This window comes from Aotus nancymaae, unplaced genomic scaffold, assembly GCF_030222135.1.
Source record: "Aotus nancymaae isolate 86718 unplaced genomic scaffold, 86718_ANA_hifiasm-v0.15.2.pri h1tg000029l, whole genome shotgun sequence".
Lineage (NCBI taxonomy): Eukaryota > Metazoa > Chordata > Mammalia > Primates > Aotidae > Aotus > Aotus nancymaae.
The window spans coordinates 92879869-92894499 of record NW_026988442.1 but is presented as its reverse complement, the minus strand read 5'-3'; the positions used below and the strand labels follow the sequence as shown (position 1 = coordinate 92894499).

Below are 14631 nucleotides of genomic sequence, written 5' to 3'. Positions count from 1 at the left end.
TTTCTGTATATCAGAAATCTGCTTCCTTACAAGGTGTCTGGCTTACAGGAATACCAAAAATTAAGTCTGCACTTCAGTCACATGGCAAGCCTTTAAGTATTAAAAGACAGCTGTAGGCCAGGCTCATGGCTGTAATCCCAGCACTTTGGGAGGCTGAGGCGGGCGAATCATGAGGTCAGGAGATCGACACCATCCTGGCTAACATGATGAAACCCCGTTTCTACTAAAAATACAAAAATTAACCAGGCGTGGTGGTGGGCACCTGTAGTCCACCTACTTGGGAGGCTGAGACTGGAGAATCTCTTGAACTCGGTGGGTAGAGATTGCAGTGAGCCAAGATCGCACCACTGCACTCCAGCCTGGGTGACAGAGCGAGACTCTGTCTCAAAAAAGAAAAAAAAGACAGCTGTAGGGTCTTCTCAGCTGAGTTTTTTAGCTTTAAGGATACAGTGTGCCTGTGCATAACAGAAGCCATGATACCGTAGTTTTTTTTTAATTATGATTTTTTTAAACAGAGACAGGCTCTGTGTTGCCCAGGCTGGTCTCAAACTCCTGGGCTCAAGGGATCCTCCTGCCTCAGCTTCCCAAAGTTGCTAGGATTATAGTGAGGGCCACCACACTGGACCTGTACTTTTGAATGCAGAGTTTATAGTTGCTTTTTATTTTTACTCTTTAATTATTTAAAAAATATTTTTGAGACCAAGTCTTGCCTGTCGCCCAGGCTGGGGAGTGCAGTGGTGCAATCTCAACTCTAACCTCCGCCTCCCATGTTCAAGCGATTCTTCTGCCTCAGCCTCCTGAGTAGCTGGGATTACAGGCGTGCATCAGCATGCCCAGCTTACTTTTGTACTTTTAGTAGAGACTGAGTTTCACCATGTTGGCCCAGGCTGGTCTGTAACTCCTCACCTCACGTGATCCACATGACTCAGCCTCCCAAAGTGCTGGTATTACAAGCATCAACTACCGTGCCTGGCCTGTAGTTGCTTTTTATAATAATATCATTCTGAGGTTGCTCCTATGCCTAGAAAAGGGCGAAGTTCAGAAGAGAAAAATAATCAGTATTTTCTGAGGTTTAAAATGAGCATAGATCTGTTGTTGGTGGATTTATTATATAAAAGTCCTTGTTGGTTGGCTCATGAGTTGGAAAAAAAACAGACATTTATGAAATAGAATATACTGCAGCATTGAGAAGCACTATGTATATGTCCACCATTACAAAGGATGTGTAAGTCACCATAGTTTAATACACATTTTCTCCTTTTTATTCTAGTGTTGATTATGGCGATTTATGGACTGGGATTAAAATAACATTTTTTTAGTTTTTATTAAAAATTGAAAAAAATTTCCCCTAGCTTCCCAGCTTATGATAAAATAACATTGTACACACCAGAAATACGTGAACCTAAACGAGCCTGTAAGTCATGTTTACACATTTGACTCCAACTGAAATAGTACCATTAAAATCTATTTAATAAACAATGAGTATCCTATATGGAAGTTACCTAGTAGACTGTTGTATAAGATATAACCCTATCCTCATGTTGAGTAGGGAAGGTAAGATATTTTCACAATCGCTGAAGATGTCTGATAGTATGGGAGGAGAGCCATGTGAGCGCTTGAAGCGTAGTTTTATCGGCATGTGGAAGCAGATCACTTAATTACTGGCAGGTTGAAAATATGGAATCAGTAAGAATATGGAAATAAATTTTACTGAGAGGCATTATGTTCTTTTAATTTTTTTCCCACAGCCTCACCCCTCCCTATTATACTCGTAAAGAGAATCGGTTAACAAATTTCAGCATGCTTTAATTTTGTATTACCTTCTTGATTTTAACAATAATAACTGACACATTATACTTAGAGTATATCAGGCATATTGTAAGTAGTTTGTTTAATCTTCCCAGTAGCCCTACGAGAGCAGTACTGGTTTTTCTCCATTTTACAAATGAGGAAACCAAGGTACCAGAAAGTTCAGTAAACCTGTCAAAGGTCATATAGCTTGTAAGAGTTGAGGCTCGGATTTGAAGCCTGTTTGTTTGGCTCCAGTATTCATGCTCTTAACTACTATGTTGAACTGTCTGTTTTATGTTTTAAATGAATGCCAGCAACAGTGCCTTCCTAAGCTGTAATGATGCAATTATGAAGTAAAGGTGTTTTGGGGGGAGAAGGGTGTAGGTGGAGTAAATGAGGTACTCAAGTTCATTTTATAGCATTCTTGAAAATTGTAGAGGTTATAGTGAATGTAACAAAAATATTAAACCATAGCTAGTGGTTCCCACTACAAATGGATTATAAGGTTTATTAAATAGAACATGGACATAAGCAGTTCTGTTGAGACTTATGCAGGAGTTTTTAGTTTTCAAATAGAATACTAATGGAATGGAAATGAACACTTCAGTACTCATTCCACAGATTAAGAAAAATAATATTATTACTAATACTTTCAATAGGTCTCTATGTGCCCCTTCAGGATTGCATTTCACTGTGGTTTATACTAATGAGATGACCGCTGTCTACACGAAGATCTTTTGGTTTGGCGGTGTGGTTTTGAACTGTGTGAAGACACATTTACAGAGTTTGAGTGTTCCAGAAAATGGGTGCTTTTTATTGGAAATGACTTTGTTACTAAAGTAAAATTGGTAAGCCATGTAGTTTATGATAATGAATCTAATTTATTTCTATAAGGTTTTACAAAACACTCTCCAGAATTGTTTACCCCCAAGACAAAGAAACACCTTTAAAGTAGCCCAGAGCAGAAAAATTCCTTATGTTGACTTAGCATGCTTTTAATATTAAAAGCACTTCAAGCATATCTCCTTTAACCATCCAAACAACCACCTGGACCCATTTTACATACAGCTACCCGTATTTTCTACCCAGTTTCTTTCTTTGAGGAAGTGTTTCTTTAAGGCGCTCTGCTGTTCTAAAAAGACTGGATCATGGTAGGTTGTCTTATTATGTAAATAATTATCTGGCTATATTATGAGAGGGAAAAAGGCTTTATATTTAACATCTAAAGCACATTATTTTAAAAAATTTGTGTACTAGGGTCCTGAAATACTCATTTTACATGATGTGTTCATATTTTTACAGGAACTGTTTAAAATTTTTATGCTGGGCTTTGTTCTTTTAATCTCTGTGCTGATTTAAAATATTGTACATAGTATGACCAAAACTTGTTGAATGTAAATCTGTACCTTTCTTGGGGTACAGAGTTGCATGCTGCTGCTGTTACATTTAGTGTCTTAATTAAGAGTCAAGAGCCACTCCCAGGCATTCTTTTGTATATGAAGATTCGATTTTTGTTTTGTTTTGTTTTTTGAGACAGGATTTTGCTCTGTCACCCAGGCTGGAGTGCAGTGGTGCAGTACTGGCTCACTGCAGCCTCTGCCTCCTGGGTTCAAGCAATTCTTCCACCTCTGCCTCCCCAGTAGCTGGGACTACAGACATGCGCTACCACACCCGGCTTATTTTTGTATTTTTTGGTGGAGATTAGGTTTCACCATGTTGGACAGTCTGGTCTTTTGACCTCAGGTGGTCCACCCGCCTCAGCCTTCCAAAGTGCTGGGATTACAGGCGTGAGCCACCATGCTTGGCTAAAGATTCAAATTTTTTAACAGTGACAGAGCCCTATGATTAATAATTTAGGCAGTTATTTTTCAGAAAAAGCCTTTATATCTTTATATTGATTAAAGATACAAATTTTCTATAGTTGTCTATTCTGTAGGTATATACTTCTCTTAGTTTTGAGTGAGGCTTAAATTTTTGTTATGATGAATTAGTTACCCTGTTCTATTACAGATCTCAGCTTATCAAGTCTTTGATAGTTTTGAAAGTTAAAATTCTGAGCTTTAGAAAGGCTGATACAATTAGATAAATATATAATATGTCTTGGTTTTTTCATTTTTGGTGAGTAGATTCTTTAATAAAGTATATGATTAAAATACGGTATAACATAATAAGTTTAGTCAGTGAGGGAAGTATGGAGACAGGGTTTCACCATGTCAGTCAGGCTGGTCTTAAACTCCTGACTTCAAGTGATCTGCTCACCTCGACCTCCCAAAGTGTTGGGATTACAGGCATGAGCCACTTGTGCCTGACTACTTTTTTATAATACACCAGAAAACTGTATCTCAGCAATTTCTGAGAAGTACCTATAGTGCTATGATCTCTTTAATTGTAAAGAGACCAGAGTGAGGATTTCCGTTTAAAGGAATAAATGGTAGTTTCTGGGTCAGTTACTCTTTTTTACAGGTTGTTTCATAAAATAACCTTAATTACTCCACATGCACGTTAAAACCCTCAAAGCCAATTTGCCAAGGACTTTCTCTGTTTTTTCTTTTTGAATGTATTTTGATACTTGGTAGAGCTCACAGTGAGAGAACAGAGTTAATATTGAGGATGGCCTCCTTAGTCTGGCCATCTCCCTATGCCTGTTGGAGACTGTGGGAGTCCTCTCAGTTTCCATGTTTGTTTTGTCACACATAGAAATTGTAAGTATCTTACCATATTGAAACAATTAGAAAATACTGAGGGAAGTCGGCATGAATGCAGAAACAAGGAGTAAAAGGGTGGGTTCTAGGAACTCCTTGTCAGGGAGCTCAGTATTTTATCTGCAACAGAAAATTTTAATGTTATTAAACAAAAGTAGTTTGTGATGCCATGAGTCATTCAGGTTAGATTAGTAGTTCTTAATCCCATCAGGCCCGATGACTGCTTTTTCGAATAAATAATTTGTAATCTATACACTTCTGAAGTGAACTTCATTGATGACTACCACACATAACTTTCTAAAAAAAGTCACCAACATAAGTGTGCACACATGCATGCATGTGCAGGCTTGGAGAAAGAAAGAAATCCTTCCAAAGTGCTTGTTAAGGGGCCTTACTGCATTGAGAAATAGTAATCTGGAATAAATCACGCTAAAATAATCGTGTTTTTTATAGGATTATTGGAGAGGTCAAGGACATTGTAGCCAGAGCAGTATAGGCAATCTTTTAAACTAATTTGTGGATCATGGTAGAGGAATGTGGCTTTTTAGCTGCAGGAGTGAAAGGTGATTCCCAAAGAAAGTCTTCCCTGGATGTTTGTTACCTGTGAGACAAGTATTCAGAGAGTGCTGTGAGATTCTTTACTTGTCCCCTGTCCTGTTTAACATTTTATATTAATGTAGATGGATGGGCTTGCTTTGTAGATTTACAGCTGATTCAAATCTACAAGTAGAAGTTCACTAGATTTCAGGATTTGAGAAGATGTTGCGAAGTTAAACTTAATGAAACTTAAAATGTACAATACAAATAAATACGAAGTTCTGTCCTTTGGTCAACCTCAGTTCCAGGGTTTGCTAGACTGGTTAATTAGAGTTCATATAAAAACAATCCTAAGATTTGATTGGTGTGAACTCTTGAGGTGTTAATGTTCTTCCCCACTTAATAGAATACTTAATAGATGTTCAGAGTGGTGGAGCTTCATTTTTGAGGGGAGTTTACTGGAATGGAGAACGGTAGAAAAGAGACTTAAGATTATAGTTATTTTTCATATATTTAAAGAATATTTTTTGCAAGTAGGATGGGATTTATTTTATATAGGTGTAGAATATAGGGGATGGGGAGGATATAGGACATCATATTTGGATTTCATTATGGAAATTTTTTTTTTTGGAAAGATAAGAGAATGTGGCCAGGTACAGTGACTCATACCTGTAATCGCAGCTCTTTGGGAGGTCGAGGTGGGAGGGTTGTTTGAAGTCAGGAGTTTGAGACCAGCCTGGGTGACAAAGTGAGACCCTGTCTCTACGAAAAAATGAAAAACGTAGTGGCATGCGTGTGTGGTCCTAGCTACTCAGAAAGCGGAGGCAGGGGGATTGCTCGGGTCTAGGAGTTAGAGGCTACAGTGAGCTTAGATTTTGCCACTGCACTCCAGCCTGGACGACATAGGGGAGATGCTGTATTTTTTCCCTCTATAAAAGAGAAGAAAAGAGAATGGACTGTTGTGCGGGCTTTTGGGCTTCCCTTTCATGAAATTTAGCCACATTTAGTTTGCCACCTACCTGTCAGGAAAGTTATAGAGAGCATTACCTTTTCAGATGGATGGTTGGATTTGATAATATTAACCAGAATTACGTTAGCTTTATGTTTCAGGGCAGACCTAAAGTTTGAAAGTCAAGCATTGCAAAGAGTTAAGTGACTAGGATGTATCTCATAAGGAGATTTGCCAACCTCCGTTGAGACACTGGATGATGTTATTAACACTATTGTTTGAAGTAGCGGAGTCTCAAAATTACCTAATCTTTCTAAATTTTTTGAAATATTTATGCTTTTTAATTGTATATATACAGTAAGTGCACAAATCTTAAATGTATAGTATAATGCATTTTTTATATTTATGCACTTGCCTTAACTACCTGTGGATAAGATGCAGAATAATTTTAGCAGTCAAAGATTTCTTCACGTCCCTTTCCCACCTTAGCTTTTTACTAGGCAGGTTAGGCTTTGAAAGATGTTTTCATTAAGTTATTTTTCTTTATCTTTTTTTTTTTTTTGAGACGGAGTCTCACTCTGTTGCCCAGGCTGAAGTGCAGTGGAGCGATCTCGGGTCACTGCAACCTCCGCCTCCCGGATTCAAGTGATTCTTCCGTCTCAGCCTCACGAGTAGCTGGAACTACAGGTGTGTGTTACTACACCTGGCTAATTTTTCTGTTTTTAGTAGAAACGAGGGTTTTACCTTATTGGTCAGGCTGGTCTTGAACTCCTGACTTCATGATCCGCCTGCTGCAGCTTCCCAAAGTGCTGGGATTACAGGTGTGAGCCACTATGCCCAGCATTTTTCTTTTTCTTTACTACTACTGTTTACGTTTTGTGATATTGTGGTTTTTATCTTACCTTCCAGTGTGTAGCGTTGTCTTAATTACCTTTCATTGATTTTTGTCTATACTCTTTAAAAAAAAATATAGATGTAGTTCTGAGTCTAGATGCCTCCATATTCTTTTAAAAATACTGTTTTATTACTTTTTCTGGTCAGCTTCATCTGGCAGTCTCCTGCTACTAAAACCAATTCATTGGAAGTATATGAAAAGACACTATTGCATATGGTTATAACCACAAGCTCTAGAAGCTGAATGTTAGTCACAGTTTCAGCTCTTAGCAGCCATGTGTTTCTGGGGCAAGTTACAATACTTTGTGTCCTCATCTATGAAATGAGGTATTCACCTCATTGAACTGTCATTTCCAAAGGGAATTTCAGAGGCTGCTTCCAAATCTCTGGACTATTTAAGGATAAAAGTGGTTATTTGAGAACTTTTTTCATTTAAATGTTTTTTAGCCATTGTTATTACAGAAGTACAGGTTTTTATATTTACAAGCAGTCTATAACTATGACTACTTGTTTAAACAAAGCTGTCATTTTTAAATGTTTTTAGACGTAAAAAATTCAGATACGAACTTTAGAATTGACCTTTTAAAAGTATTATAAAAGGGCTGGGCATGGTGGCTCACACCTGTAATCCCAGCACTTTGGGAGGCCAAGGCAGCTGGATCACTTGAGGGCAGGAGTTCGAAACCAGCCTGGGCAACATGGTGAAACCCCATCTCTACTAAAAATAAGTTAGCTGGACATGGTGGCATGTGCCTGTAGTCCTACCTTCTCGGTAGGCTGAGGCAGAAGAATTGCTTGAACCCAAGAGGCAGAGGAGGTTGCAGTAAACCGATACCATGCCATTGCACTCCAGCCTGGGCAACAAGAGCAAAACTCCATCACATACATACATACATACATAACTAAAGTCTTATAAAAGAATTTAAAGATTTTATCTTAGTTGTTAGATGCATCAGGTAATTAAATCATGACACGCTGTGGCGAATGTGCTGTCAGTGTTTCTTTTGCTGATATATATTTAGAAGACATGGTGTCTCCCTTTAGCACCATGGCCAACATTTTCGTGGTTCTCTCATTTCTTCAGAAATGTTTTGTGAATTGATGAAGTACCACATTAAGCAGGAATGATATTTACATTGACAGTGAATAGTCTTCACTGTCAGCAGCAGCAGGCTGTGGCCATTGGTGTTCAGACTGTTTCATCAGGACAGCATTTTGTTTTCTTCAGGGGAAGAGCAGATTTTTTCCTACTGACCAACCTTAATCACAAGAATTAATCCCTGCTCCATTTAGTGATAAGGAAGTTAGATGAACAAGTGATAATCCTGGTAAAATGTTACTTCTTTTTGCCGTCTTGGATGAATAATGTGTCAGCAGTAAGGAGTCTTGGGGAAAATGTACTTTACATACATTGTTGTTGCAGTAGACAAGATTTAAATACAGAGATCTAATGTCATTTTTTGGGCTCTCGTTACCCTCTGCTTCCACCCCATCAAACTTGTCAGTTTGACCAAATGGACTAGCTGAATTTCCTCTGCCCAGATTCTTCAGTGTAGTTCGTTACAAGATAGGAGCTGAATCCTTACCTGTGACAGCAGATGTGGGACTGATTCAGTGATTCTAAGATCAGACAGGTGACATCTAGAATAAAAAGAGCATTTTAAGTTTAGTGATTTCTGAATGAAAATCCTTCTCCTTTCTTGAGGTCATTATAGTATAGCACTCAGTTTTCTTCTTCTTACTGTAGAGCCTGAATGTTAAATAACTCAAAAATTTGGTAGTAATGGCTGGGTGCTGTGGCTCATGCCTGTAATCCCAGCACTTTGGGAGGCTGAGGTGGGTGGATCACGAGGTCAGGAGATTGAGACCATCCTGGCCAACATGGTGAAACCCCACTTCTACTTAATACAGAAAAATTAGCCAGACGTGCTGGTGCGTGCCTGTAGTCCCAGCTACTTGGGAGGCTGAGGCGGGGAAATCACTTGAACCTGGGAGGTGGAGATTGCAGTGAGCCGAGATCATGCCACTGCACTCCAGCCTAAGTGACAGAGCAAGACTGTCTCAAAAAAAAAAAAAAAAAATGGATAGAGGTAATATTAAAAATTTTTTTTTTGTAATGGTTAAATCAGATCATTTCGTTTCCTGAAATCTATGCAAATTATTCCACTTCTATCTTTTTTTAAGTGTATTCTGATTTTAAAATTTATTATTTTTCAGAGACTCACTCTGTTGCCCACGTTGGAGTACATCGTCATGATCATAGCTCACTATAACCTCAAACTCCTGGCCTTAAGCCATCCTCCTGCCCAATCTGTTTTTATTTATTTATTTTTTAGTAGAGCCTCTTCACTCTAAATATCAGTATAATATTATTAATTTGAGACAAGCTCTTGCTCTGTCACCCAGGCTGCAATGCAGTGGCATGATCTTGGCTCACTGCCACCTCTACTTGCCAGGCTCAAGTGATCTTTCCACCTCAGCCTCCTAAGAAGCTGGGGCTACAGGTGTGTGCCACTGTGTGTGGCTAATTTTTGTATTTTTAGTAGAGTCAGGGTTTCACCATGTTGCCCAGGCTGGTCTTGAACTCCTGGTCTAAAGTGATCTGCCCACCTCCGCCTCCCAAAGTACTGAGCCACCATGCTTGGCCATTAATCTGATTGTTTAGAACATTTTTAGTTTTACAGCTTTTATGTTTTAATGTGCTTGCAAATGTAAGTTCCCAAGGATCTTCTGGGAGGAAATAAAATGTTTATTAAAACGACAGTTTGCCAAGAATATTCACTAGACGTTTTGTTTAGTTTATTAAATTCTAGCAGATAAATCATTAAGCCAGTTACTGTAAAATACCTTCAGTTTTTGAATTCGCTGTTTTATTTATTTATTTATTTTATGTTTTAACCTCTGAAAGAAATAAAATTAGCTGTCTTGTTGACCAGGCTGGAGTGCAATGGTGCAATCTTGGCTCATTGCAACTTCCAGCTCCCAGGTTCAAGCAATTTTTGTACCTCAGTCTCCTGGGTAGCTGGGATTACAGGCACACACCACCATGCCTGGCTAATTTTTGTATTTTCAGTAGAGATGGGGTTTCACCAAGTTGCCCAGGCTGGTCTTGAACTCCTGACCTCAAGTGATCTACCCGCCTTGGCCCCAAAGTGCTGGGATTACAGGCATGAGCCACTGTGCCTGGCCTTCCCTTGTATTCTTGACTTAAAGTCTGTTCTCGGTGGGGCGCGGTGGCTCACACCAGTAATCCCAGCACTTGGGGAGGGCGAAGGCAGGCAGATCACTTGACCCCAGGAGTTTGAGGTCAGCCTTGGCAACATGGCAAAACCCCATTCATACAAAAAAAATTCAAAAAATTAGCCGAGTGTGTTGGTGTGTGTCTGTTGTCCCCGCTACCAGGGAGACAGGTAAGATGATCTCTTGAACCTTGGGAATCTAAGACTGCAGTGAGCCGAGATTTTGCCACTGCACTCAGGCCTGGGTGACAGAGTAAGGCCCTTTCCCTCCCGTCCCTGCCAAACGTCTGTTCTCCTGTAGTGAGAAATAAGCTGATACATTTTTGACTTAAGAAGAATCAGATATTAAAAATTTCAGCCTGTGAAATGTATTTTAAAGAGAGAGTGTTGTGGAGAGTTTCGGTTCTTGCTAAGGAGAAACACTGAGGACTGTGATAATTGTAAAGGTTACGGTTTGGCACAGTTACTGAGGGCTTGTCTTGAAAGAGAAAGTAGTCGACACTAAGGTGTTTCTTTTTTCTTTTTTTTGAGACGGAGTCCTGCTCTGTCACCCAGGCCCGAGTGCGTGGTGCGATCTCAGCTCACTGCAACCTCCGCCTCCCAGGCTCATGCGATTCTCCTAACTCAGCCTCCCGAATAGCTGGGATTATAGGTTTGTACTACCATGCTAGACTAATTTCTGGTATTTTAGTAGAGACAGGGTTTCATCATGTTGGCCAGGCTGGTCTTGAAACCCTGACCTCAGGTGATCCGCCCGCCTCGGCCTCCCAAAGTGTTGGGATTACAAACCTGAGCTACCACGTCTGGGCTTATGGTGTTTTCCTCATCATCATTTTATTTATTTTGTTTTATTGAGAGCGATTCACTTGGTCACCCAGGTTGGAGTGCAGTGGCACGATCACAACTCACTGGAGCCTCAACTGCCTGGGGTTATGTGATCCACCTGAGCTTTCTGAGTAGCTGGGACTGCAGGTGCATGCCACTATGCCTGTCTAATTTTATCTTATCTTATTTTTAATAGAAACAAGATGTCACTATGTTGCCTAGGCTTGTCTCGGACTCCTGGGCTGAAGAGATTCTCCCATCTTGGCCTCCCAAAGTGTTGGGATTACAGGCGTGAACCACCACACCCGGCCACATTTTGGGTTTTGTACTTGTAGATATGATTAATACTTACAGAACTGTAAAAATCTTTCATCAAAAGAGTGCATATGAAAATCTTGTTTTATTTTCTTACAGCTTATATACTATCCAGATAATTCCAGTAGTTAAGGTGAGCTCTATTTTTTTTTTTTTTTAAGTTTCAACTACCTAGGAAGCTGTAGTAGGAGGATCACTTGAGCCCAGGAGATCAAGACAGCAGTGAGCCATACACCACTGCACCCAGGCCTGGGTGACCAAATGAGACCGTGTCTCAGAAAAAAAGATATTACCCTTTTTCATGTTTTCCTTATAGCTTCAGCTTTGTTACTGCTGAGCGTTTTCCTGGAGCCCTTGTTTTAAAGTACCTCTAAACTTAGGCGTAACCCAGATACTTGGACATGCTGCCACCAATTAAAATGACCCTTGATTAACTCCAGCTTATTCTCCTTATCAACTTGGCTATAAAAGCTTCTTCTCTGCCTTAACAGTTTTAAATGCTTTTTACTTTACCTCAGCCATTTAAAACATTTTACCATGGTCTTGACATTAAAAGTAAAACTGAAGAAATCTTATACCAGCATCATCCAAAGCTGCCCTCCTGTGAATGATGTATTAATAAGCTGTGTTTTAGAGTCATTTTCTAATCCTACAACATTTACTCTATTTTCGTTTCACTGTTTGTATTCACAAGTGTGAATAACCTTCAGCTAAAGACCGCTAGAGTACACCTGTGGTGGAGTAAGTTGGATTTATTACTCATTGCAGCAAAGAACACAGACCACAGGGAGCCATGGGGTGTCCCTAGTAAGAGGGTGTTATAATGTGTTATAGGATTTAGGCTTTGGATAGTTTTTTGGATGTGAGGGCTTGCTCTGGATAGGGTGCTGTCAGAAAACAGAGGGAATTCTATGATTGGGTAGCAACAGATCTTATAGAGAGGGTCAGCTAGATTGAGGATAAAGCTGTCATTGGTGAAGAAATAGCTGTCACTCATTTGGTGAGAGAGAATTTTGTATTTTGTGGATTGTACAGTGACCTTGTTTTGTCTCACTTTGCCATGGTCTTGGAGTGACTACTTTTGTTATCGATGTTCAGTGAGATTGTCCAACAGGAGCATGAAATGTTTAAGCTGTAGATGTCAGAACAGTTTGTAGTAACACCAAGGCTTAGCTTGAACCTCACATTAGTTCTCAGAGGTCAGGGTTTGCTGCTTTTTACTTTCTCAAAAGTATTCAAATCCAGACAGTTGAGGTCAGGATTAGTAGCAATGACATGCTAGGCAGGCGCAGATTGGAACAAGCTGAAGTGATACCAGCAATGTGGTTTTACAAAACAGAGCAATTAGGGAGAATTTGGTGGCATGTTAACCAGCATGCGCCAGTTTTCAGCTGGCTATAGTAAGTAGTGGGTGAAGTAGGAACGTACTCTTTTTAAGAAGTAACATGAGTTTTCTTCTGGGGATCCTGGGGTTTAACCTCACTAAATTTAGTGTCCAGGAATTAGTTTTTAGTGCCTCAGTTGTTTCTTAACAGCTGGGAAGAGTCAACTGCTCATTTTGTATATGGTCTATGCTAATAGAAAGCAGTAAATATCAAAGAGATTTTAAGGATTTTAAAGACTTAAGAACTGCTACCTTTCTTACAAAAACAAATTATAATAAATAATTGCGAAATTCCTTATGAACGGTGAGGTTGACTGTAGGCAAAGAAAAAAAACACGTTTTTAAATATTTCTGCTCCCCAGCTTGGTTATGGGCATCAAAGATCACTGAGAAGTTTTGTGTTTATGCATTTGTTCAAATAATTCCTGTGTGCTGTGAGCCAGATGAGGCTGCTGGCACTGGGCGTGGAGGAGGCGGCTGGGCATTCCTGTCTTTATGGACAGTGCAAGCAACGGCGGGAAACTTTGTGGTTTTGGAGCGTCACTGAATGGTGTCTTAATTTCATGTAACATACTCTAAAATAAGCACTGCATCCTTGCATTATAATACAGAGAATAATAATCCTACAATTAATGAAATAATTTTTGTTACTTTTTTTTTTCTGAGACAGAGTCTCGCTCTGTTGCCTAGGCCAGGGTGCAGTGGTGCTATCTTGGCTCACTGTAACCTCCATTTTCTGGACTCAGGCAATCCTCCTATTTCAGCCTCCTGTGTAGCGGGGACTACAGGCATCTACCACCATGCTTAACTAATTTTTGTATTTTTTGGTAGAGGCAGCTGGTCTCAAACTCAGGGGCTCAAGCAATCCATCCTCTTCAACCTCCCAAAATGATGGGATTACAGGTGTGAGCCACCATGCCTGACCAGTTTTTGTGACTTCAAAAATGGTAACTGTTTTGTTTTTGGAACACGGTCTCACTGTCGCACAGGTTGGAGTGCAGGGGTATGATCTCAGCTCACTGTAGCCTTGACTTCCTGGGGCTCAAGCAGTCCTCCCACCTCAGCCACCTGAGTAGCTGGGACTGCAGGTGCATGCCAGCATGCCTGGTTAATTTTTGGTATTTTTTGCAGAGATGGAGTTTTGCCATGTTGCCCAGGCTAGTCTTGAACTCCTGGGTTCAAGCAATCCTCCCACCTTGGCCTCCATAGTATTAGGATTACAGGTGTGAGCCACCGAGCCTGACTGGTAATTATTTTTAAAGTCAGATATTACTGAGTTCATGCAAGAGTGGCAGTATCTTTAAAACATGGTGGACTTCAGAACAAAATTTAACATCTAGCAAACTCCAAGGTAGGCTGCTCCTGTTGGATATTGACCTTGAGTAATATTAATTGAGGATATTCTTCTTAATACTGACTCCTTTTGTCATTTGGTAAAAGCTAAGTATAGGTTTGTAGTTAACACTGAACTATGAGTACTTATTAAAACTCTAGAGCTCATTTGGAGTGTCACATGATTAGAGAATTTAACGTGTCTAGCTGCATTAGACAAGCAGGACCCATTATAGGCAAAACCAGCCTCTTCAAATAGTACTGCTAATTTTGCCACTGGTGTATAGAATTTTCCAATAGAAATAAAGAATTTCATCATGTATCATCATTGAAATCTTCATAGCTGCTTTTTCGCTAACATCGAGTGCTCATAGGAACCTCAGAATCTTTAAAAAAGGTTTTAGATTGTAAAAGCTTTTACTTGTTTTTTTCAGTAGAGCAGTGGTAGCCTTAAAATATTGTTGATTTAGATCAATCTGAGGATAAAATATTTTCACAATAAGATTTTTCTCCTAAAGACTATTTCACACAGAAATACTTGTTCATTTTAGGTTTTAAACATTGTATGTTTTTATTTTATTTATTAAGTCAGTACCTAATTTTGTATGGAAAAAACAGCATATTCCAGAGTTACCACAGATTTCAGGATTGGTAGAGAAATTA

General features: G+C 39.5%; 1 protein-coding gene across 2 annotated transcripts in view; it reads left to right on the top strand.

The window, feature by feature from the left end:
- Nucleotides 1–14631, top strand: part of WDR33 (WD repeat domain 33) — a 112140-nt gene that overhangs the window by 51382 nt on the left and 46127 nt on the right. Inside the window, exon 8 of one of the 2 annotated variants that reach the window (XM_064382864.1) lies at nt 10644–10770. The exons of the other annotated variant lie outside the window; for it this stretch is intronic. Within the exon in view, the coding sequence (XP_064238934.1) occupies nt 10644–10735 (92 nt within the window). The 3' untranslated portion in view covers nt 10736–10770. Of the gene's footprint in view, nt 1–10643; nt 10771–14631 lie in introns of those variants that run through there. 2 annotated transcript variants of the gene reach the window in all.